The 25,443-nt window shown below is 43.2% G+C and overlaps 1 protein-coding gene across 5 annotated transcripts in view; it reads right to left on the bottom strand.

The window, feature by feature from the left end:
* The window catches only part of DHX32 (DEAH-box helicase 32 (putative)), a 63,176-nt gene that overhangs the window by 23,349 nt on the left and 14,384 nt on the right, over nt 1-25,443 (bottom strand). For 3 of the 5 annotated variants that reach the window (XM_072629033.1, XM_072629034.1, XM_072629032.1), the window contains exons 2-4: nt 23,336-23,439; nt 22,241-22,888; nt 2,543-2,736 (exon numbers count right to left, since the gene is read on the bottom strand). In XM_072629033.1, the coding sequence (XP_072485134.1) occupies nt 2,543-2,736; nt 22,241-22,528 (482 nt within the window). In that variant the 5' untranslated portion in view covers nt 22,529-22,888; nt 23,336-23,439. The remainder of the gene's footprint in view (nt 1-2,542; nt 2,737-22,240; nt 22,889-23,335; nt 23,440-25,443) is intronic. The other 2 variants (XM_072629036.1, XM_072629035.1) reach the window with 1 other exon arrangement.

A 25,443-nucleotide genomic window follows, 5' to 3' on the forward strand; every position in this document is an offset into this window, starting at 1 on the left:
TCGACTGCTTCTTGCAAGTAAAGATGTAACAATCCCTTCACTGGTTTTCAGTTTTCTTGGCCAGACTTTGTGTTGCTGTCTCCTGTTTTCTTTACAAATCCCTCCTCAGATGTCCTTGATTTCATCAATCTTCTTAATAAACAAATAATGGCTTTTATTTTGTCTTTTAAATTATCCACATCTGGCAACCTCCAAACCCTCTGACTGGTCCTCCGTTACTTGAAGAGAGAGAGACCACGCTGGGGTGGCTGGTGTGTGCGTCCTTCGTAGCCAAAGAAGACCAGGCCAGCAGAGAAATGATGACATGACTTGCACTTGACTTTGTTTTGATTGAGGGAGGGCTGTGCAGGTCACCAGCCTCACTTCTCCTCCAGAGCCATCTGGATCCAGTGACCAGATACTGATCAGGATGACTGGAGATGACCCAGGATGAGGCAATTGGGGTTAAGTGACTTGCCCAAGGTCACATAGCTAATGAGTGTCAGGTGTCTGAGGTGAGATTTGAACTCAGGTTCTCCTGACTCCTGCATTGGTGCTCTCTTCACTGCACCACCTAGCTGCCCTGGGGCGGCTGGTGATACCCTAGAGGGGGGACACTGAGCAGGGGCAAATGGAGCATCTTACAACTGGGCTCCAAGAGTCAAGGTTTTAAGTAGAAAATGAGGCTTGGCCAGAAAGCAGTTACCACACCAGGGAAAAGCCCTGGGGATTGAGCTGCCTGCAGGAGGAACAAACAGCACCCTCCTTCTCCCTCCATGATTCCTTACTCCCATTCAGAGCAGGATTGGCTGTTCCATCAGCATCTCCCTCTGTCTAATGAGGATTATTACATGTTTACAAAAGCAGAGTCCTTTTACAGGGTTATCAGCCCCCTTGCCCCAAGGATGCTTTGAGCATATTTAAAATTTTTAAATTATTCTCAAAGGCAATACTGGGGAAAATGGGAGGGGAGGGGGCTCTCTCTTCCACTTCAGGTTGGCCCCTGGGGCACTGAGAAGGGCCGTGATGTGCCCACCCTCCTCCCTGCCTTTGAGGGGTAGCTCTGTACTTGTCATGCCAAACAAAGGGACTTAGTTACTGGAGCACCAACGATCTCCAAGCAGACAGTGAAGTGCCCTCCCCATCTGTCCCTGCCTCTCCTTTCTGCCCATCCTCACTGACTTCCTCCACAGCAGCCCTGGTGTGGTGCGAGGGGCTTGGGCTACAAGGAAGGCAGTGTGTTGGGATGGGGGAGCTCCTAGGTCCTCCTCATCTCTGCCCTCCCCAGGAGTGCAGGGGGGAGGGGCCTGGGAAGGCCTGCACCAGAGTCCCAGCTCTGACACTTGTGACCAGGGTAGAGGGCAAGGCCCTGCTTTGAGGCCTGCAAAAAAAGGGATTGAGGCCACATGTCCTGGGGGAGGGGCAGCATTTTCCTGAGATCCTTTCAAAGTTTAAAAAAATTCCCTCTAAGCTGGAGGCCTTCAGCTCACCTGAACAACAGAAATGTCAGCTTTTCCCTAGAAGCAGCTGGATCTGGGCTCTAAAGCCACCTCTGCTCCCTGGGTTTCTGTTTAGAGAAGGCGGCTTTGCTTTGAGAGCCCTGAGTCAAGGACCCTCCAATGCTTGGACCCTCAGCCCAGTCATACTAATGCCATGTATCTGGTTGCCTGACCAAATGCTGGGCACTCAGAGGCTCTGAATTCTAGACTGTCCCCAACCCACTTTGGAAAATGAGACCTTGTGGCTCAGAAGGAATGAGGACAATACTTGGTGGGGGCAGGGGGTGCCTCAGAGGAGCATTTGGATCCCAGCCCAGCAAGTCCCAAGTAGCTCATGCTGCTCTTCCCATTTCCCTAGTATTTAGTGGTACGTGGATCTCTTATTCCCTCCAATCGAATGGAAGCTGAGTACTCCTGCACAGGCCTGACCCTGAAGAGGGCCCAGTTGATTAGCTGAATGCGAGATCTAGAAAAACCCATATCATGTCCCCTAAAACAAGATTTATCGAGGGGATTTTTAGCAAAAACCAATCTGTGAGCCCTAGAGACTCTTTACCTGGCAATCAGAAGCCCTGTTTAAAAACCTGACTGAGCAGCCTTTTCCTGGACACCTCCTCTCCAGAGAGAAGCAATGATATGTATGGGGATGGACTTTGTGCCTGCCTGAATGTGGGCATGCTGCAGACTACCCTCTTGTAGGGTTGAAAACATCCTGTGTGGCACCCAAAGAGATTCCCTCTTTGTGCGCCTTTCTATAGAGGCATGCACACCCTGTTACATCCCGGCTTTCAAAGTGGCCAGTGGAGAATGGGAGGCAGCAAGCAGAGATCAGCAGAGAAATCTGTTCTCCTAGGGCATTCTCTTATCTTTTAAGGGGTCCTAGCAAAACAGCGTGTGTGTGTGTGTGTGTGTGTGTGTGTGTGTGTGTGTGTGCGCGCATGCACATATGTGTCCCCCACACACCAGCTTCCTTGCTGCAGTTCTGGCTGGGATGGTACCGTGAGCAGCACAGACAATGGCAGCTCCTGCCAGGGCCCCAGGGACAAAACAGAATGGGCACAAACCTCAAGATGGTTTCACTGGAACAGCAGTTTTCAAAAGGGACAATGTAGCCGACTTCATGACCTAAGATGACATCCATTTCATCCGCAACCCGAAGGGCGAGCTGAACCGCAGTCTGCTTGTGCACCTGTGTACACACCACCCCCCCATGCTGGTAACGGGTAGAGAGACAATATTCGGCACACCACTGTGGTACCTGGGGGGAAGAGGAAGACAAGACAGGCCATCAGGTGCTGCTATATTAGGGGGAAATCACAAGCCCAGGTGTTGGTCACTGACTTCAATTCCAGAGGCTCACTGAGCAGCCGGTAGCTTCCCTTCAGGTTAAATGACCCAGAACAGTGGGCCTCTGGGAGCTTATGATTTCTTCAGACAACAAAACACTTTGTAGACCCTTACTATGTGTGTGCTGAGGGATGAGTCCTCAGGTCCACACAAGGCAAAGACTAACAGAAAAGCCCAGTCCCCAGAATGCAAAGATCCAGATACTGGAGGTCAAAGAGGATCTCAGAGGAAAAGTGAGAGCAGCTGGGGGCCCAGAAGAGGCCTCCTGCACAGGGTAGGCTGTGAGCTGAGTCCTGAAGGAGGCCTCAGGCAGAGGTGAAGAGAGCGAGCACACCAGCCAATGCAGGTACAAATGCATAGGACCTGAATGAAGCACAGAAGGATGAACTAAATGTTCTGTTGGGTCTGAGAGAGACTTCCCAGGCCCGTGGAACCAGAAAGAGCTCCTTAGGGAAGGTGGCATTTGCCCTGGAGGACAGCTAAGATTTGAGGAGGTTGTGATGCCCATCAAGGTGTCCAGTGGGCAAATCCCAGCACATGCCCAGAGGATGAGAGGTGGGGTCCCATTCTATCTACCTGCTAGGGCCCAGAGTGTGCAGAAGGGACCTCCCCTGAATGTCCTTCATTTCCCACCAGACTTCTGGGGCTTCCCCATGAAGCCCCAGCCAACTCACCTAGGGGAAATCTTGTCACCTCATCAGATCCAATCAGCCCCAGAAGCAAGGGCAGAGGCAAAAGCTCCTCCTCAGATGGCTGGTGCATGGGTCTTTAGCTTCCTTTTGTGTGTGTTCTTCCCCCTTTAGAGTGGAAGCTCTCTGAGGGTGGCTAGTTGGCCCAGTGGATAGTCAGAAATTCAAATCTGACCTCAGACACTTACTAGCTGTGTGGTTTGTTTGCCTCTGGGTTTCCCTCAGTTTCTTTATCTGTAAAATGAGCTGGAGAAGGAAATAGCCAACCACTCCAGGATCTCTTCCAAGAAAGCCCCAAACTGGGTCATGGAGAGGGATCATGGCCAATAAGGAACTGTCTTTTTTTGAACTTAGTGCCTGCCACACCAGATAGTGTACCAGATAGTGGAGGGCCTTGAATAATACACTTAACATTATGGAAGGGGGCGTGTCAAGATAGGAACAAGATCAGATGTACTGATATAAAAGAGTTGGAAGCAACGGGAAGGAAGGGTCAAGGAGGGAAGAGACAACATAAGACACGGGGCAGGGACAATAAAATCTGGTGGTGGCAAGGAGGACCAAGGAGGTAGATGGGTTGGGTTTCTATGGGAGGTGTGGAGAGGAAAAAACTCCCAAGAACCCCAGACAGATGCTGCATTCCCTATCAGCCGAGGTCTAGCTGGAGAGTGGAATTTGTTTACCAGTCACCCAGGTTTGGTGAATGGACAGAAATGGGAAGTAATGCCCAGGCCAAGAAGCAAATAAAAATATTTAAATATTTCATCTCTGTATTAGGTTCTGAAAGCAGAAAAGACTTATTGTTCACTAAAAATATTTCCAAAGGTTGATGTCAACTCTTGAAAAAAATGAACAGCTATGCTCTAAGGATTGAAATCTATGAATCAAAATAAAAATTACAAATTATCCCCAGAAAAAAACGTAGATACATCTTACTGGCAAAATACATATCATGTCCCATCCCCCTGCTACCAATAGGCAAGGAAAAGAAATACTGGCAATTCATGACTAAAACACAAAAACATAGCCAGCAAGAACCTCCTTCAGTCCAGTCATATTTAGAAAAGAATGGTATTTGCTAAAATTCTAATTCCTACACATCCTTCTGTGTCTAACAGACACCTTCCCCTGAAAAGCCCACCAGCATCCCCACTCAACCTATACCAGACAGAACCGATTCTCTACAGCCCAAATCCACTCCTTATGACTACTTGTTTCTGTCCATTCACCAAACCTGGGTGTGGTGTTTGTATTTTTTAAAAAAAAAAATTTATTTATTTTGAGTTTTCAACAGACACTTCCACAAGATTTTGAGTTCCACATTTTCTCCCCATTTCTCTCCTCCACCCACCCCAAAACAGCATGCATTCTGATTAATCCTTCCACCAATCTGCCCTCCCTTCTATCACACCCCTCCCTCTTCTTATCCCCATCCCCTCTATTTTCTTGTAGGGCAAGATAGATTTCTATACCCCATTGCTTTTGTATCTTATTTCCTAGTTGCATATAAAAATAATTTTTAACATTTGTTTTAAAAACTTTGAGTTCCAATTTCTCTCCCTTCCTCTCTCCCCACCCATCCCCACTGAGAAGGCAAGCAATTTGATATAGGTTATACATGTGTAGTTAGGCAAAACACTTCCGTAACAGTCATGTTATGAAAGACTATATTTCCTTCCATCTTATATTGCCCCCTATTTATCCTATTCTCTTTTGAATCTAATGTGTTTACTTCTAATTACCTCCTCCTCCCATTTGCACTCCCTTCTATCATCTCCCTACCCCACACTTAGCCCCTTCCCCCCTACTTTCCTGCAGTGTAAGATACATTTTCATACCAAACTGAATGTGCATGTTATTCCCTCCTTATCACTTAAGCCAAATATGATGAGAGTAAGGTTTGCTTTTTCCTTCTCACTTCCTCTCTTCCCCTCCATTGAAAAAGCTTTTTCTTGCCTCTTTTATGTGAGAGATAATTTGTCCCATCCTATTTTTTCTCCCTTTCTCCTCCCAATATATTCCTCTCTCATCCCTTAATTTTATTTTATTTTTTAGATATCATCCCTTCCTATTCAACTCACCCTGTGCCCTCTGTCTATATATGTATATAATCCCTCCAACTACTTTAATACTGAGAAAAGTCTCAAGATACAAATATTATCTTTCCCTGTAGGAATGTAAACAGTTTAATTTTAGTAAGTCCCTTATGATTTCTCTTTCCTGTTTACCTTTTCACGCTTCTCTTGATTATTATGTTTGAAAGTCAAATTTTCTATTCAGCTCTGGTCTTTTCATCAAGAATGCTTGAAAGTTCTCTATTTCATTGAATAAACAATTTTTCCCCTGAAGTATTATACTCAGTTTTGCTGGGTAGGTGATTCTTAGTTTTAATTCTAGCTCCTTTGACCTCTGGAATATCATATTCCAAACCCTTTAATCCCTTAATGTAGAAGATGCTAGATCTTATGTTATTCTGATTGTGTTTCCACAATATTCAAATTGTTTCTTTCTAGCTGCTTTCAATATTTTCTCCTTCACTTGGGAGCTCTGGAATTTGGCTACAATATTCCTAGGAGTTTTCCTTTTGGGATCTCTTTCAGGAGGTGATCAGTGGATTCTTTCAATTTATTTTACCCTCTAGTTCTAGAATATCAGGGCAGTTTTTCTTGATAATTTCTTGAAAGATGATGTCTAGGCTCTTTTTTGATCATGTTTTTCAGATAGTCCAATAACTTTTAAATTTTCTCTCTTGGACATATTTTCTAAGTCAGTTGTTTTTCAAATGAGATATTTCACATAGTTATTTTTTTATTCCTTTGGTTTTGTTTAATAATTCCTTGATTTTTCATAAGGTCATTAACTTCCATCTGTCCCATTCTAAGCTTTAAGGAATTATTTTCTTCAGTGAGCTTTTGGAACTCCTTTTCTATCTGGTCAATTCTGCTTTTTAAAGCATTCTTTTCCTCACTGGCTTTTTGGATCTCTTTTGCCATTTAGGTTGTCTGTTTTTTGAAGTGTTATTTTCTTCAGCATGTTTTTCGGTCCCCTTTAGTAAGCAGTTGACTCATTTTTCATGATTTTCTTGCATCACTCTCATTTCTCTTCCTGATTTTTGCTCTACTTCTCTTACTTGACTTTCAAAATCCTTTTTGAGATCTTCCATGGCCTGAGACCACTGCATATTTTTTTGGGAGGCTTTGGATGTAGGAACTTTGACTTTGTTGTCTTCTTCTGTTTCTATATTTTGGTCTTCTTTGTCACCAAAGTAAGATTCTATAGTCTGATTCTTTTTCCATTTTTTGCTCATGTTCCCAGTCATTTACTTAATTTTTGAGCTCTTTGTCAGAGTAGTTCTCTGCTTCCAGTGGAGTTGGGGTAGAGTACCATCAGCTGCTTGATCCCCCCACAATCTGTGGACCTAGAGCTCCAGAAATTGCTGCTATTGCCCCTGCCTCTACTGCTGCTGCCGCAGGTTCCTCCACCCCCTCTGCTGTCCTGGGACTGGGGCGGGACCACTCTACTTTCTCACACAGGTCCCACAGGTTTTTTCCACTGATTTTCCAATTTTGTCCTCAGTGTTTTGGGGTTGTGAAGTCTGGAAACGACCACAAGTGCCAAAGATTCAGTCTTCCTGAGGCCTACTCAGGTCCTGTCTGTGCCAACGTGGCCCCCGCTGGACTGGGCTCTGCTCCCAGCTCACTGCAATAGATGCTTCCCATCGACTTTCCAGGCTGTCTTGGGCTGGGGATTTGCTTCACTTTGTCATTCTGTGGGTTCTGCAGCTCCAGAATTTGTTTAGAGTAATTTTTTACAGGTATTTGGCTGGGCTTGGGGGGGAAGATCTCTAGCAAGTCCGTGCTTTTACTCTGCCATCTCAGCTCCACCCCTGCTGTTTGTATTTTTAAAAATGTTTTTATGGATACCTTTTGTTTAATATCACAGTCTTTTCCAAAATTAAGCACCTCACTCACAGTGAGCCTTCCCTTAAGACGAGACAGATGGGCAGAGGACATTTGGCTGAGAGCTGATATTTCAAGGTGCTGTCTCTGGGACAGACTGAGCTTTTAAATGAGTTTTTAAAAATTAATCAAATAAAAGCTTTTTATAGACTCAGAGTAGCTACAAGTGTTGATGTCCCTTTAGTGAAGCCTGGGCCAGGAAGATGCAATGCATTCACTTCTTCCTTCCCAGAATCGGAAGTGCTTGTGGTGTTGGAGGTGGGTATGGCAGTTGCTACAGGGGAGGAAACCAGCCCCCAACCTTCTCTGATATGATAACCTATTTGAAAGAAGCAGATAGGAGGACTAGCAATGGAGTGGAAGGCATGAGAGTTGGAGCCTGATCTTAGTTATGCCCTGACTGTATAAGCCTAGACCCTTCTCATGGCCTCCTTTGAGGAGCAGGTCAGACTGGAGCAGGGGGTTCCTACCTCTCCTGTGCCCTGGAACCCTGGAACCTTGGAACAGGCAGGCTGGGGTAGCCTATGGGCCTGTTCCAGAGAGACAATCTGAGGGTCTCCCTGACAGGTCTATGGGCACAAGACAGGCCTTGTGACCTGCCCAAGAATCACATGACAGAGGAAATCAGTCATACTCAAGTCCAGATGGACCTTTTCCCAGCCTGACCATCCCATTTATTCACCTTTCATCTTCTTCCCCCCTTGCTCATTCCATCAGCTGTCATGCCCTGTTGGTCCTGCTTCCTTCCACAGGTGTTTCACATGCCAGCTGCCCCAGTTTGGGCTCTCATTCACACTGTGGCCTGGACCACTCTAACAGCCTCCTGCCTATTTTCCTGCCTTCAGCCTCTCCACTCTCCAAGGCAACCTTCACAGGGCTCAGGGCTGACCATGTGACTTGACTTCTCCTGACAAACCTTTCCTGTTTCTCTCCTGCTTCTGGGCAGAATGGAGAATTCTGTAGCCTACTGACTGGAGGCTCTCTATGATCTGATCCCACCAGACCTGGCCCGATGCCTTCACATTCCTCTCTGTCAGACACCAGCCAGATTGCTGGCAGCTTGCAGATAGCTGACTTTGGACTCAGGTTGCCCAGATCCTTGCTCCTGATCTCAGCCTACAGAGAACTTTCTGTCCCTCACTCTCCAGTTAGGTGTCACTCACCCCATAACATCTCAGCCTCCTCAACTACTCCCTCAGTACTCGGCCCAGTCTCTTCCTTGCTGGTGTCACATTCTACCTAATGGTAATTTACATGTTGGCTGTAAGCTCCCTGAGGGGAGGCTACCTAGAACAGGAGTCTGCATGGAGCAGGGATTTAATGAAATTTGTACTGAATGGTCAGGACTTCATCTTACACATGTGGGGATTAATGAAAGGGAGATATGTGCTAGAGAGCAAGGAAATGGGGACAGGGATAGGTAGGGTGGGGCCTCTGAATTGGATGAGGCAGCCAATCAGGCACACAATCTTCAAATGCTCTCCAAGAGGATTTGATAGCAGTTGGAAGGGCGCTTTGGGGAAAGCTCTGGCTGCAAGGCATCCCATGGGGTGGGATGAAAGAGCAGCCTAGCCCATACATTGGCACTACAGGGAGGAAGGAAGAGGAAGACACAGCCTCAAGAGGTCCTTCTCAAATACTATTTAGTTACTAAATACTAATAATATTTCTCAAATATTCCACAGGATGCGGTGACGTCTCTAACTATCAAAAGACTGGTAGTAGGGACACAGGACAATGGGTCCAAGAGGACTTCATGGTACGGAAGATGGAAGATGGAGATGATGGCTGGAAATAAGAGGCTGGCAAGGGGAGTCAGAGTGAAAGCTGGGCCTGAAGCCCACAAGCCTCTCAGGTGCCAACTCAGTCCTGCTGAAGGCTGGTGATGAGACAGTGCCTCCAAGTTTTTGCTGGAGAGCACCCAGAGAGAATAAACACATGGTCCACAAGCATGGGTCACACCCTGGGGGATCCAGCTGGGGTGGGGCCAGGAAGCCTGTCATCAAAGTATGTGAGGGATAGTCCAAATTTCATACTATAGGCAACTAGGCCAACAGAAAGAGGCTGATGGAGAATGAGGCCAAGAAGAGAATGGTAAAAGAAGATGCAGAGTGGAGGCGAGGGACTCCCCCTAACAGGCCTTGTGTTCCCACTTGTGGGGTTCTTTCTTTGAAGGCCTGTGACTTGAAAAGGCCATTCTGATGGCAGTGTGTGTGAACAGGTCCACTTTGGAGGCCATGGATAAATGGGCCTGGAAACTTGGTAAGAGGTTATGGCTGAGGTCTCAGATTTATTGGTTATCTAGACAGAGGTGGTAGCTGAATCTGTGAAATTGCAGTAGGTTGCATACTTTACATTCTTCTTAATATGGCCCCACAGTCAACGAGCCAGCCAGCCTTGGGGTCAAGAAGTCACAGTGTCCCAGTCAACTCTACCAGACTAGACACTGTAAAGCAGATGCCTAGTTTCATAGGTCAAGGCACTAGGGGATTGGGAACTCACAGATGAGGCCAAGAAAAAAAAATCTATGCCAGCATCACCATAAACAGTGCATCTGAAGAAAAGGAACTGAGCTGCTAAAAGCAGGATTAATGATCCCTGCACACTATACTTTCTAGTTCTAGATACTGAAAGTGTACACAGCCTACCTCCACCTCCAAGGGCCATCTACCATGTTCACCTCAAGTGTCTGGTTTGTTATTAACAGGCACTGTTGCCTGGCCCCAATGAAACCCCAAGGGAAACTCAGGGCATCAGCTGATCAGGTGAGGCTGCATTGTACTTAGAGGTCAGATGGAGAGGAGAAGGGAGTGCAGTCAGAGGACCAGAATAGGGAAATCCAGAGAAATGGAATCGGGACCAGAGCCAAGAAATCAGGACATGGAAGTCCATTAGAATGAAGACAGATGCAGGATGGCATTGCTGGTGGCTCCACTGTGATCTGTGGGCTGCTCTGACAGGTACCTACACTGTGTATCCATGCACTATGGTGGGCTGCATCTGAAAACTCCCTTGTTTTCATCTACTTGTTTAAAACTAACAGTGAAGAGGAAAGCAAATTATTGTTTTATATTCAGAAAAAAACCAAACAAACACATTCTGTCGTATGGACGTGTGGACAAATATAAATGGGCTAAGTGGAACAAAGATTCTTTAGACATTTTTGTGTTCCTGACAAGATACACCGAATTAATTCATCTCTTAAGACACATAGAGATTGGTAAATTTGTGCAGAAATTAGAAATTCCAATAATCAGTGGCCAGTGCACCAGAGATGGCAGACCACCGAATTGTACAGGTATGTGTGGCAAGGTTGGCCCCCATGTTGGTGTGAAATGGGAGAAGCTCCATGGGGTCAAGGACAATTCTGGCATTCACCCAACTTGACGGCCCACAGGTACTCCTCAGTCATGGCTACGCTTGCCCTGTGGACACACAAGGCAAGGCCAACGTCTGCCCAAGGAGCAATTTCTGAATGAACGCAAAGGCAGAAAAGAGTGTGAGAGGGAGCCCACAGTGAAGGCAAATGGAAGCATCTGGAAAGTACTTTATTTCAGCAACACAAACGAGATCAAGGTTGGTATCATGGTACAGAAACTACAAGGGTCTTACCCAGTGGAGATGGCACCAAGGGAGGTACAGACTAGGCAGAGAAGTTCACCTTGGTTAGTTACTGAAGGTGTCACCTTCAGTTCAATTGACACTGACCAGGGTCCTGCCCGGTGTTCAAGGAGCTTACTGCCAGAAGGGACTGTAACACAGGGAGGGAATGCAGGGGCAAGGGAGACTTCAGCCAAAGAGATTCTGGGCTTCAGGAGAGTTTGGAAAGGTGGAGGGAAGGGAGGGAAGGCATTCCAGGCACCTGGAGAAGTCTATGCTGCACAGACTCAGGAGATGGAATGGGTGAGTTTGGGATCTAGTGAGTCATTCTCTTCAGTTCCCATTCTCTAGAGAGATCATGTATCAGCTCTAGTCTCTTTCCCATATTCCAAGCCCTGCATCACCAACTGGATAGCCCACATGTATCTCAAAATCAACATGTCCAAAACAGAATTATCCTTTCTCCAAAACCATCCCTCTTCTGAATTTCCCTTATTTTTGTCAGGAGTACCATCTTCCCTCTAGGTACCTAAATTTACAATACCAGTCATCATCAACTTCTCCCTCTCATTCACCCCATGTATTGAATCAGTTACCAAGTCTCACTGACACCATTCCCTTCTCTTTATTCTTATGGTCACTGTCCTTGTTTTGGCCCTTATCACCTCTTACCTGGACTTCTGCAATAGTTTCCCAGTTGGTCTCTCTACCTCAAAGAGAAGCATCAGTTAGGTGGCCTAGGAAAGAGCACTAGACATGGCATCAGGAAGTGCTGAGTGGGAGCAGAGCCAAGAAGGAGGTAAGAAGTTGAGCCAAACTCTCCCCATACCATAAAGATCTAGAAAACACACCAGACTGAGTTCTGATTGTGAGCCTTTTTTCTAGCCCAAATTGGCACAGGGAGCCAGAGATGGGTCTAAGGACACTGGGGATGAGTCTGCCCAAGGGTGCATACCATGGAGCACATCAGGGCAAGAAGAGGTCCCAGACCCCTGTTGGAGCATCATGACCAGCTGGCATTTCTGGGTCAAAGACACAGGGCAGACTGTAGAGGGGACCTCTGAGGGGTAGAATTCCAGAGTGAGGAACATCATGAGCCCTGGGCTGTGGACTGAGCAAGAAATGAGTTCAGTGTATTAGGGCATAAAAACCTCACAATGCAGTGGAGAAAGGCAGAGATAGTCCATGCATCCTTCTCAGATCATAATGCAATAAAAATTATATGTAATTATATGTAATAAAAGGCCATGGAAAGATAAGCTCAAAATTAATTGGAAACTAAATAATCTAATCCTAAAGAATGAATGGGTTAAACAACAAATCATAGGAAACAATCAACAACTTCATTCAAGAGAATGACAATAATGAGACAACCTACCAAACTTTATGGGATACTGCAAAAGCAGTTCTTAGGGGAAGTTTTATATCATTGAACACTTACATAAATAAAACAGAGAAAAAGGAGATCAGTGAATAGGGCATGCAGCTGAAAAAGAACAAAGTGAAAATTCCCAAGTAAATACACAATTAGAAATAGTGAAAACAAAAGGATAGATTAATAAAATAGAAATTAAGAAAACTATTGAACTAATAAATAAAACTAAGAATTGGTTTTATGAAAAAACCAATAAAATGATAAACCTTTGGTCAATTTGATTAAAAAAAAGAAAGAAGAAAACCAAATTACTAATATCAAAAATGAAAAGGGTGAACTCACCTTCAATGAGGAGAAAATTAAAACAATAACTGGAAATTACTTTGCCCAACTGTATGCCCATAAATTAGACAATCTAAATGAGGTAGATGAGTATTTTAAAAAATATAAATTGCCCAGATTAACAGAAGAGGAAGTTGAATACTTAAATAACTTCATCGCAGAAAAAGAAATTGAACAAACCATCAATGAACTCTCTAGGAAAAAAATCACCAGGGCCAGATGGATTTACAAGTGAATTCTATCAAATGTTTAAAGAACAATTAATTCCAATATTATATAGATTATTTGGAAAAACTGGTGGAGTCCTACCAAAATAATTTTATGATAAAAAATGGTTCTGATGCTTAAACCAGGAAGAGCCAAAACAGAGAAAGAAAATTATAGACCAATTTCTCTAATGAATATAGATGCAAAAATTTTAAATAAGATTTTAGCAAAAAGAATATAGAAACTTATCACAAGAATAATACATTATAATCAGGTAGGATTCATACCAGGAATGCAGGGCTGGTTCAATATTAGGAAAACTATCAGCAGTATTGATCATATCAACAACAAAATTAACAGAAACCACATGATTATCTCAATAGATGCAGAAAAAGCTTTTGACAAAATACAACACCCATTCCTATGGAAAACACTGGAGAGCATAGGAATAAATGGAACTTTCCATAAAATAATAAGCAGTATATACCTAAAACCATTAGCAAACATTATATACAATGGGGATAAGCTAGATTCATTTCCAATAAGATCAGGGGTGAAACAAGTATGTCCATTATCACCACTGTTATTTAGTATGGTACTAGAAATGTTAGCTTTAGTAATAAGAGAAGAAAAAGAAATTAAAGGAATTAGAATAGGCAAAGAAGAAACTAAGTTATCACTCCTTGCAGATGATATGATGATATACTTAGAGAATCAAATAAAAAACTACTTGAAATAATAGACAACTTTGGCAAAGTTGCAGGTTACAAAATAAACCCAGATAAATCATCTGCATTTCTATACATTACTAACAAAGTCTAACAGCAAGAGATAGCAAGAGAAATCCCATTTAAAGCTATGATAGACACTATAAAATATTTGGGAGTCTACCTGCCAAAACAAACCCAGGGAATATATGAACACAGTTACAAAACACTTCTTGCACAAATAAAGTCATATCTAAGTAAGTGGAAAAACATCAGTTGCTCGTGGGTAGGCCAAGCTAATATAATAAAAATGACAATTCTACCTAAATTAATTTACTTATTCAGTGCCATACCAATCAAACTACCAGATAATTATTTTCCAGAGTTAGAAAAAATAATATCAAAATTCATCTGGAAGAACAAAAGATCCAGAATATCAAGGGAACTAATGAGAAGAAATGCTACGGAAGGTGGCCTAGCCCTACCAGATCTTAAATTGTATTATAAAGCAGAAATCATCAAAACCACTTGGTACTGGACAAGAAATAAAGGGGTACACCAGTGAAAGAGGTTAGGTTCTCAAGACACAGTAGTCAATGAATACAGCAATCTAATGTTTGACAAACCCAAGAACCGCAGCTTTTGGGATAAAGACTCACTGTTTGACAAAAATTGCTGGGAAAACTGGACAACAGTGTGGTGGAAACTGGGCATAGACTAATGCCTGACACTGTACATAAGAATAAAGTCCAAATGGATACATGATCTAGGTATAAAGACTGATACTATAAACAAATTAGGGGAGCAAGGAAATGGATAATTTTGATTACATTAAATTGAAAAGTTTTTGCACAAACAAACCGAATGCAACCAAGATTAGGAGGGAAGCAGAAAACTGGGAAAGAATTTTTGCAAATACTGTCTGTGATAAAAGGCCTCATTTCTAAAATATAAAGAGAACTGGGTCAAATTTACAAGAATACAAGGCATTCCTCAATTGATAAACTGTCAAAGGATATGAACAGGCAGTTTTCGGAGGAAGAAATTAAAGTTATCTACAATCATATGAAAAAATGCTCTAAATCACTACTGATTAGAGAGACGCAAATCAAAACAACTCTGAGGTACCACATCACACCCATCAGATTGGCTAACTTGACAAAACAGGAAGATGATAAATGTTGGAGAAGATGTGGCAGAGTTGGAACACCAATTCATTGTTGGTGGAGCTGTGAGCTGATCCAACCATTCTGGAGAACAATTTGAAACTATGCCCAAAGGGCTACAAAAATGTACATACCCTTTGACCCAGCAATATTGCTTCTAGGACTGTATCCCAAAGAGATCATAAAAATGGTAAAGGGTCCCACATGTACAAAAATATTTATAGCAGCTTTCTTTGTGGTTGTTAAAAACTGTAAATCAAGGGGATGCCCATCAACTGGGGAGTGGCTGAACAAGCTGTGGTATATGAATGTAATGGAACACTATTGTGCTATAAGAAATGATGAACAGGGAGACTTCAGAGAGGCCTGGAAGGACTTATATGAACTGATGCTGAGTGAAAGGAGCAGAACCAGGACAATTTTGTATACAGCAACAACCACAGTGTGTGAGGAATTTTTCTGGTAGACTTGGTCCTTCACAGCAAAGCAAGGACCTAAAAACTTCCCAATGGACTCTTAAGGCAAAATGCCTTCCATATCCAGAGAAAGAACTATGGAACTGGATCGCAAAATGAAGCAGACCATTTTCTCTTATATTATGTTTTGCTTTATGGTTTTTCCCATTCATTTTAATTCTTTTATGCAACATGACCAAGGTGAAAATGTATTTGATAAGAATGTATGTGTAGAACCTATATAAGATTGCATGTTATCTCAGGGAGGGAGGGGGGAGGGAAGGAGGAGGAAAAATCTAAGATACATGGAAGTGATTGTAGAAAACTGAAAACAAATAAAATAAAGAAAAAAATGAGTTCAGAAACAAATAACAACTGCGTAGCCTGACTCCAGGAGAGGAGCGGTTCTCAGCTCCATCTTCCAGTCCAGTCTGAAGCCTGCTATAGAATAACTAGGCCAGGAACTGCAAACCAAAAGGGGAGCCCCTGGTCCTGGCCTGTGGCACCAGTGAAGCCTCCCAGCTGGTTGGCAGGGGCTGAGTGAGGCAACAGTCAACTGGTACTTCCAATGGGGGCAAGGCAATAGAAGTGTAAAGCAGACCCAAACCCAGGTCAGGAACTTGCAGAGCTCAGCCCAGGAGGGCAGTGGGAGTTCTGCGGGCACTCTTCAGGTGCATAAGCTGTCCCTAAGATCCCAGAATGAGATAATACCGAATACTCAAAGAAAACAGCCAAAGAATCCAAGAGGACAAAAGCTCCACTGAGATATGCCCTGTAGAATCTGGTCTTGGAAGTAGGCTGAAAGAATGAGCAAACTACAACAGAAAGGAATCCTATGATAAAGAGTTATTTTGGTGACAGGGACACTTCAGACACAAACCCAGAAGAAAAGTATGATTCAACATACCTCCAAGCAAAACCTCAAAGCAAAACAGAGCATGGGCACAAGTCCTGGAAGATATAAAGCAGGAGCTTAAAATTAAAAAAAAAAAAAAGAGCTAAAAGTAATTTGAGAAACAAATGAGAGGTAGAAAAAATTAGAAAAGAATGAAGAGCTATGGAAGAAAGATTTGGAAATAAAATTAACAGCTTGAAACAAGAGATACAGAATCTTATCCAAGAAAAAACTTCCTAAAAATTAGAATTTACCAAATAGAAGCTTGGAAACAATACATATTAGAACCAGGAAACAATATATATTAGAATAAAGTCATAAGACTGAAAAAAAATAGAAGAAAATGTCAGGTTAAAGAAAAAATACTGCAAGCAGCTAGAAAGAAAGAATCCAAGTATTGAGAGGTCAGTCAAAATCACATAAGATTTAGTATCCACTGCTATAAATGAGCAGAAAGCTTGGAATAATATTCCAGAAGGGGGGAGAGAAACATGCACATATATATATATATATTAATGCCTATTATGTGCCAGGCACTATACCAAACACTTTTTTACAAAATATTATCTCATTTATCCTCACAACCTACCACTGAGAGGTAGGTGCTATATAATCCTCATTTAGTAGCTGAGGACACTGAGGCAAAGAGGTTAAGCGACTTGCCGAGAGTCATACTGCTAATAAAGATCTGAGGTCAGATCTGAACTCAGGTCTTCCTGACTTCAGGCCCAGCAGTCTCTCCACTGTGCTGCAAAGAGTATAGGCTAACAGCCAAGAATAACTTGCCCAGAAAAATGAAGTATAATCTTTCAGGGGGAAAAAATGGACCTTTACGGAAATGGAAGATTTCTAAACAAGTTGAGTAGAAAATGAAACATAAACCCAGAAGGGAAACATAAAAAGGTAAATAAGTAAGCAATAATAAGGAATTTAACATGGATAATCTGTTTATATTCAAATATGGGGAAATGATACATGTAAACCCTAAGAACTCTATCATTATCAAGAATCACTTCAGGGAGACTGACGAGACTGAGGACCTGAGAGTGGTTCTATTATGCTTTGAAGATCTTAAAAGTCTATGAAAACAAGGAGGGAAGGGTGTGAAAGAGCTAGTGACAACTGAATCTCATTCATTTGAATTGGTCAAAGGAGGAAAGAATACACACACACACACACACACACACACACACACACAGTTGCATAATGAAATATATGTAATTCAACAGGGAAACAGAAGGGAAAACAGATAGGGAGATAAGAGGGAAAGTAGGTTAAAGGAAGAGAGTAGTTTTAAGCAAAACAAACTCTAAAAAGGGAGTAGGGAACAAAGAGAAACAAATGTAAAAGAGAACAGAATGGAGAGAAGATCACTATTCTCACCCATAAAAGGAAAAATAGCAGACAATTATAAGAGGGGAAAAGGGAAGATAATAAACACTTATTACGCACTTGATATGGTCTTTATAAATATTATCTCATTTGATTCTAACAACAACTCTGTAAGGTGGGTGCCATTATCATCCTGACTTTACATTTGAAGAAAATAAGGCTGGAAGAGTTTCAATGACTTGCCCAGGGTCACACAGCTAGGAAGTGTCTGAGGCTGTTTTTGAATTTAGGGCTTCCTGAATACAGGACCAGTAAGTGCTCTTTCCACTGGGCCCCCAGCTGTCTCTGAGATAAAGAGTAAATTATAGTTCGCTGAAAAGTATCATAGACAATGAATTAATATAAACAATACACACACACACACACACACACACACACACACACACAGAGTATAACATCTAAAAACCTAGAGATAAAGCTAAATGAATGACTGGGAGAAAGGCAGCAAAGCTATAACAGTGGTGGCTGACCTAATTTCCCCTCTTGGACAAAGACAAATTTAATAAAAAAATAGACAAACAAGAAGTGAAAGACCTGAATAGAATTTTAGACAAGTTAGATATCACACACCACACATACATACAAAATGACCATGTGTTAGGGAATAAAAATCTTGCAAACAAATGCAGAAAGCAGAAATATTAAACCCAACTTTTATGCACCAAAATACAATTTTACTAAATAAAGAGCTACTGATGAAATTATTAAAAATTAAAGGGAGATCCAATAACTTAATACTAAAGAATAAGCGAGTCAAAGAACAATCACAGAAACCAATAATTTCATTGAAAATAATGACAACAGTGAGACAATACTGCAAAAGTTTTGGGATGCTGCCAATGCAGTCCTTAGGGAATATTTATATCTCTACATACTCTCATCAATAAAAAGAGAGAAAGTGTGGATCATCGGGCAAGCAACTATAAAAACACCCTACAAACCCCCAAAATGAGAATTTTCCCCTTCCAATTGAACATCAGTTTGGAAATTCTGAAAATCAAAGAAGATAATAATAAAGAAAGCAAAAAACACAATTAATAAATAAAATGAGCTTTTAAAAAAAATCTTAATAAAATCTATCAACAAGTAAATTTGATTAAAAAAAAAGGAAGACCTGAGGCACATCACTATTAGCCTTCCGGTAGTTTTACTAAATGTGTGTAGAGACACTCTTGGATAACACAGTTGGCATAAATTCCAGCATCAAATGGAATGCTTTCAGTATTTATTCAAACTAGTATTCTATTTTTTTAAGGTATCCTAGTGGGTGTTGGGTAAGCTATGAAGATGCAGAAGACATATTCCATCCTTTTGAGAACCTGTTACAGAGGGACAAGACAGGTACACAAATACAAGTACCTTCTCTATTACTCTCTCTCACATTCACGATGAAGAAGCCCTTGTACTTTCCTCACTATCTCTCACCCCACTGTGCAACATGTTGCCAAGGCCTGGTGATCACCTTTGAAACATCTCTTGAATACACCCCCTCCTGTCAGCTGACCTTGCCACCACTCTGGGGAGAGTCCTTGTCACCACCCACCTACACTACTGCAACAGCTTGCTGATAAGGCTACCTACCTCAAGTCTCCCCCTACTCCATTTTCTATTCAGCCAATAAAGTGATTTTCCTAAAATGGGTCTAACCATGTCACCCCAGCCCTACGTAGTAACCACAAGTGGCTCCCTATCATCTCCAGGATTAATACAAAATACTTCCATGTCCAAAGCCCTTCATTCCCTAGCCTCTCCCTAACTTTCCAGTCTTTTTACACTACCATGTCCTCTTCTATCTAGTGCCCCTGGCTTCCTGGATGTTCCATGAACAAGACCCTCCATCTCTTGTCTCTGGGTACTTTCTCTGGCTGTCTCCCATACTTGGAATGCTCTCCTTGATCCACTACAACTACTGAATTCCCTGGCTTCCTTTAAGTCCCAATTAAAATCCCTTCTTTTACTGGAAGCCTTCCTCAACCCCTCTTAATTCTAGGGCCAGCCTTCCCTCTGTTAACTACTTCCTATTTATCCTTGCAGATATCTTGTTTGGTATATATTTGTTTGCATGTTGTTTTCCCATTAGACTGTCAGGACTAAGACAGCGGGTGTCTTTTGCCTAGCCTTATATCCCTAGATACCTAGCATATGGTAGGACCTTAGTAAATGGTGACTGTGGGAAGGTATAAACAAAGTTCTAGGAAAATTTAAGAGGGGTCACTTCCATTGGGCTGTGAAGGGGATTTAGGAAGACTTCATGACGAAGGTAGTATCTGACCAGAGCCTTAAAAAATGAGCCAGATTTCAACAGGCAGAGATGGCATTCCAGATATAGGGAACAGAACAGGCAAAAGCAGGCTGTTGGAAGACCAGAGTGTATTCAGACACACAAGGAGTCCAGTTCAGCTAAAACATGGAGTCTGGAGCTAGACCTTCAGTGTCAAGCTAGAGAATTTCAACTCTGAATAATAACCACTGCAAGCTATGGGTTATTTTTGAGCAGTGGAATGATGAGATCAGAGAGCCCACATGTCTGCAGGTATTAATCCAGCAGCAGGACAAAAGAAAGGATATAAGAGAAAGAAATTGGAGGTGGGAGAATAGTGACAAAGCTCTGAATGATGATGCCAATGAGAATGGTATGGGGGGACTGATTAATTGACCAAGGAAGAGGAGGTGAGGGAGAGGAAAGGATCAAAGATGACATCAAGGTATGTGGCCAGAGAAATCAGGAGAATTAGAAGAGTTATTTATTTATAGGAGAGACAGAAATAGTGTGATTTGGAGGATTCCTGGCTTTGAGAGAATGACTATGCTGTCACAGGGTGTGTGGGGGTGGGGGAGAGCTACGGCTGAGGAAAAGTTGGTAGTTATTTTCTTAGACAGTGAGGCGGACATCACCTTCATAAGATCCTCTTCATCTGTCTCCATCTACTGTTTAATCTCAATTTCTTCTCCTAAAAGTTGTCCTTATCATCTTAAACCCTTCATTTGCTGTGGAGGTTTAGGATGAAAACTTGAGAACTAGCATGAAACAAAGCAGGTAGTCTCACAGAGTTTTGCCGCCTCTTCCAAGAAGACCAACAAACAATGATGTGGTAGCCAGAGACCCAGAGAGAGACCCCGCCAGGGACAGATAAACAATGGCCAGAGCCCTTACCTATCCACTTACTCTCCAGTGACCTCAGAACTCCTAGTTAAATGTGTGAAGGATAAAATTAGTCTCGGAAGACATTTTTTTTTTACTTTTAAAAATTTAAAACTTTTGACAAACAAAAAATAAAATTTAACTTTTGGTTCCCCCTCCCAAAACAGCTGAGCTGTTTCTTAGGGGGGGGAAACTAACTTTAATTCTAGCTCTAGCAAAGGTGAACACATCTGAGCAATAGGTTTCTTCAAGGAACACCAGTGAGATCCCTAATAGGTTCCCCTCAGGTCAGGAAGGACTTCTTTTCTTAGCAATTTGCCTCTGTGTTGCTGGGGCCATTCACTGCCCTGAATTCTCCCTCCCAACAGAAAAGAGATGAACTTAGTTTTAAAACCTCACCAAGTATTTACTTGAAAAGAATACTGCAAATACCAAACAGCATGCATTCACACAGTTCTAGTGTCCAAGGAGTTTGCATTTCAGAGGAAAGAGCACATGGAGGTTCAGAAACTCAAAAAAAGCTCATGGATGCATCTTGCTCCAAGGGGCCACAGAAAGTCCTCCCACCCAGTTCTGCTCACCAGTTCCTTTGGAGTGAATGAGCCAAAAAGATTCACCAGAAACACTGGTCTTCCCTGGAACATGAATGGGTGGCAAATGAAATCAGAAGCCTAGGGTAGAATTCAGGCCTTTTCCCTTAAAGGGCAGATGGAAACAATAGGGAGACTCCAGGCTGGTTTAACTCCAGCTTTTCCAGGCCTGGGTTATTGGGGCTAAGTCACTACCTCTCCAAGACTATTTTCCTCTTATGTAAACCAAGGGATTTGACTGGGTGACTCAAAATTCTTCCCCAAACTAAAATCCCCTGGGTCTTGGCCTAGGGACACTCAGAAGAACATGGCATTGCCCAGTTCATGTTTTTAGTCTAAAATCTGGCTCTCCCCAGGATCTAGAAAGTCCCCGGGGCCCATTCATGACACTGTGCAGCTGCTCTGTGGATGATGCCTGGCTGACATGTGGCTCCACTTGGTGACCAAACTCACCAGCAATAGGCAGTTATATCCAGTCTGATTTTCCTGGGGCTTCTGAGTTTTTACAGGGTGCCCACTTATCTCAAAGATTATCTAACAGTTAGTGCTCCCTGTTTAGCCTGAGCAGGAACACATCTATCAGATTTTTAAAATGCCAAAATGTACACAGAAATCAAAATTTATGTAGATTTCTGGTAGCTAGAGCTACAGTGCCATTCTAAAGGCCAGGGATTCCCTGACCTGTCACTCTACAGAGTGATAAGTCCCTGACCTGTCACTCTACAGAGTGATAAGCCCAACATTTCTGAGAAATTTATAAATATTGTTAGAATGGCATCCAGCCAAAATGAAAAACTACTTGGCATGTTAATAAACAGCAGCACTAAACCTGCCACTTTCTGGCTCCTAGTGGACACAGAAGCCAGGCCGGGCTCCCACCCATAAGAAGTACCCACCTGAGAGCTCTTGCCACACTTTGCTTCCCCGGCCACAATCACAATTTGACTCTGGAGAAGACTTTCCATGAAGGGATATTTTTCTTTCCATACTGAAAGATCTTCTCTTTCTTTCAAAAGTTTATAATAACGAGAAGAGTAAGGCAAACCATCGAAAGGATTGAGCTCTAAATCCTCACAGGCCAGGATTCCTTCGTCATCAGTATCACTGGAATCCAGAGAGTCTGGAAAATAGCGTTTCTCGCAGGGTGCCCCGGGGCAGCAATCCATATCTCCCCCCTGTATCATCTTCAGGAATGAAGCCTAGTCTGGAGAGCTCAGCACCACATCTGCCATCAACACTTGATGGGGTCCCAGCTCCTGGTTCATGGCAACCCCTCCTCCTGGGCTGCTGGGTGGCCTCCGTGGGCATAGGGCGCTCACTTCAGAACTCTGCGGCTGGCTCGAAGAGGCTTTTCATCAACTGAGCCCAAAGTGACAAGGACAATAACAGAAACAGCTCAGCACAAAAAATCACTCTTGTGGGCAGCTGGCAGGGCCTGGCCATAGGGCTACACTCATGGACGGCTGTCCCCTTCGGTTCAGTGGGCTCCAGTCCAGCCCTGGCTCTCAGTCTGACCTCTAGCACACCCTCAGCCTGGGGACGGACTGTAAAAGAAAGCCACAGGGGGCCAGAGTTGTGAATGAGAGGATGGTCACATGGGCCCTAATCCCAGGACAAAGGAGGCTGCTGGGGCCTGGCAGGGAGGGGCAGCCTGGGAGTTCTGCTCACATGTGCTCTCCCACATCTGCTGGGAGTCTCCTTCCAGGGGAGAGCCCCTCGTTAAGGAGAGGATGCAAATTACTCCTCATTCCATTTTAGGAGCAGCAAGCTGAGAAAAGCAAAGGAGGGGAAGGGGCTGCCCCCACCCTCTTTCTCTAGTTCCCCTCATTCAGGAACTGAAAGGCTCCCAGGGTTAAGGCAGGCTCTTCCTAAAATTTTTTATACTTAAAAAAGGAATCCCCCAAATATATCTGACTACAGCCTTGGCAAACACAATTTTATATTGAAAAAGCCCACCTCAAGGAAGGGGTCAATTCCGCCAGGTCACTTACCCCTGGTGTTGTGGGGGTGGGGGTCTTCTGTTTGTGTTCACCCCAAATGAAGATCCAGTCAGGCCAGACTTGGTTAGAACCTTCTGGACTCTCACATCCAGAGCCTGAAATTTCCAAAGGCAGAAAATGTGGGCCTGGGTCAAAGAATCACTTCCCAAGGAAGTCTGGAGGGTGCTGGCCATGTGGGCAGTGGCCTTGATATGTGTCTAGCTGAGCTTAGGCAGAGGCAGCCCACACACAAAGCCAGGCCCCTTATCACAGATCCAGCCCTGGTCAAAAGGAGTGGCCAGGCAGCCTGGGGAAGAGACCATGGAGGTGTGGCTGTCTTAGTTTCCCGTACTAGTCCAAATCTCTTAAACTAATCAAACTGGGTGAAACTAACTAACAAAGAGTTTAGCCCTAAGCCAAGCATAAGATTTTAAAGTGGAAAAGGGCAGATTCCTCTGAAAAAAATCACTGCCTCCTCCCCTCTCCCACTGCACAACAGCCTCCATCCTCTTCCCTCCTGCTCCCCAGGAGCTCAAGATGCCATGGCCCTTCCCCCGTCCAGTGACCCCAGATCAGTCCCCTGAGGAGTTTGACCCTTCATTATCCCCAGCCTTTCCCTGATTGCCAAACCTTTCTTAGCCCCAGGCCACCACTGGCTGGCTCCAGCCTATCTACTGGCTGATGACCCCAAACTCTGCCCTTGGCCAAACTGGCTTCTCCGTGGTTCCCTATCTAAGGTTTCTTAAACTTTTCCAGCTGTCAGCACCTTCAGTGCTTCTTAAACTGTGGACTGAGACTCCCAAATCACAACCACAGTTTAAGAAGTGCTGCTTTCCTCTTATCTTCCCACATTCACTCTGAGCTAGGAGGGCCCAGGAAGGCCCAAAAAATAACCATTAAGTGGTGCATGGGTCCCAGTTGGGTAACTCACCTTTTCCTTCTCTGCACCGCCGCCCCCCCCCCCCCCGCCCTCCCCCTGTCTCGCTACATGAGGTACCATGCCTTACCTTACCCAAAGGAAGGTAAATTTTGATGGCTGAAACCTATTATCTTGGGGTTTACTGACTGATTTGTTGCTTAAAGATCATGCCTGAAACCCAACTCACTTGGACTCTCATGGATTGGCCAACACTAGGTTCCTGACCAAGCACCACTTGGTTACTTTTTGGGCCCTCTTGGCTCAGAGTGTTTAAAAAATGTTATGAGACATTAAGATTGTTCTTTGAATGTCTGATAGAATTCACTTGTAAAACCATCTGGTCCTGGAATTTGTTTGTTTTTTCTTGGAGACTTACTTTATAGCTGGCACAATTTCTTTTTCTGAATAGGTTATTTAAATCCTCTATTTCTGGTGTTCCTGATATCTAATTGGGGAAAATAATTTCTACTAAGGTTCTTCATTTCCTTTTTAATTTGCTATAAATTCTCCATTTTAATTTTTTGACACCGGCAAGCTGGTTTAAAATTATATTAGGTAATAGTTTATCAATTCAGTGCCTTATCCTATCTCTGATTTTCAGAATTTCCATTTCTGTATATGGCTAAGGACCAGAAGCAGGAAGACCTGAGTTCAAATCCAACCTCCAATACATACTGGCTAAGCGACCTTGGGAAAGTCACTTAAATTCTGTTTGCCTTAATCCACCGGAGAGGGAAATGGCAAACCACTCCAGTATCTTTGCCAAGAAAACTTTATGGAACATATGGTCCGTGGGGTCATGAAGAGTTGGACATGACTGAACAGCAATAAAGAGTTTTTAAAAATTGTTGCTTTTCTAATGTTTTTAGTTGCATGCCTGATTTATTGATTTAGTCTCTTTTTTGCTGCTGAAAATGTTCAGGAGATAGAAATTTCCTCCTTAAGACTGCTTTGGCTGTATTCCAAAAACTTTAGTACGTTGCCTTGTTTTTCTTTAATGAAATGATTGTTTCTATGATTTGTTCTTTGACCTACTTATCCTTTTCCATTAAATTAGTTTTCATTTATGTTTGAATCCTTCAAAGGCCCTTCACTGATTATAATGTTTACTATGTTGTGCTCAGTAAAAGTTATATTTACTATTTCTGCTTTTCTACACTGGCTATGAGCAAATGTCTACATGTATGGTCAATTTTTGTAA

The sequence above is a fragment of the Notamacropus eugenii genome, chromosome 1 (genome assembly GCF_028372415.1).
Source record: "Notamacropus eugenii isolate mMacEug1 chromosome 1, mMacEug1.pri_v2, whole genome shotgun sequence".
Classification (NCBI taxonomy): Eukaryota; Metazoa; Chordata; class Mammalia; order Diprotodontia; family Macropodidae; genus Notamacropus; species Notamacropus eugenii.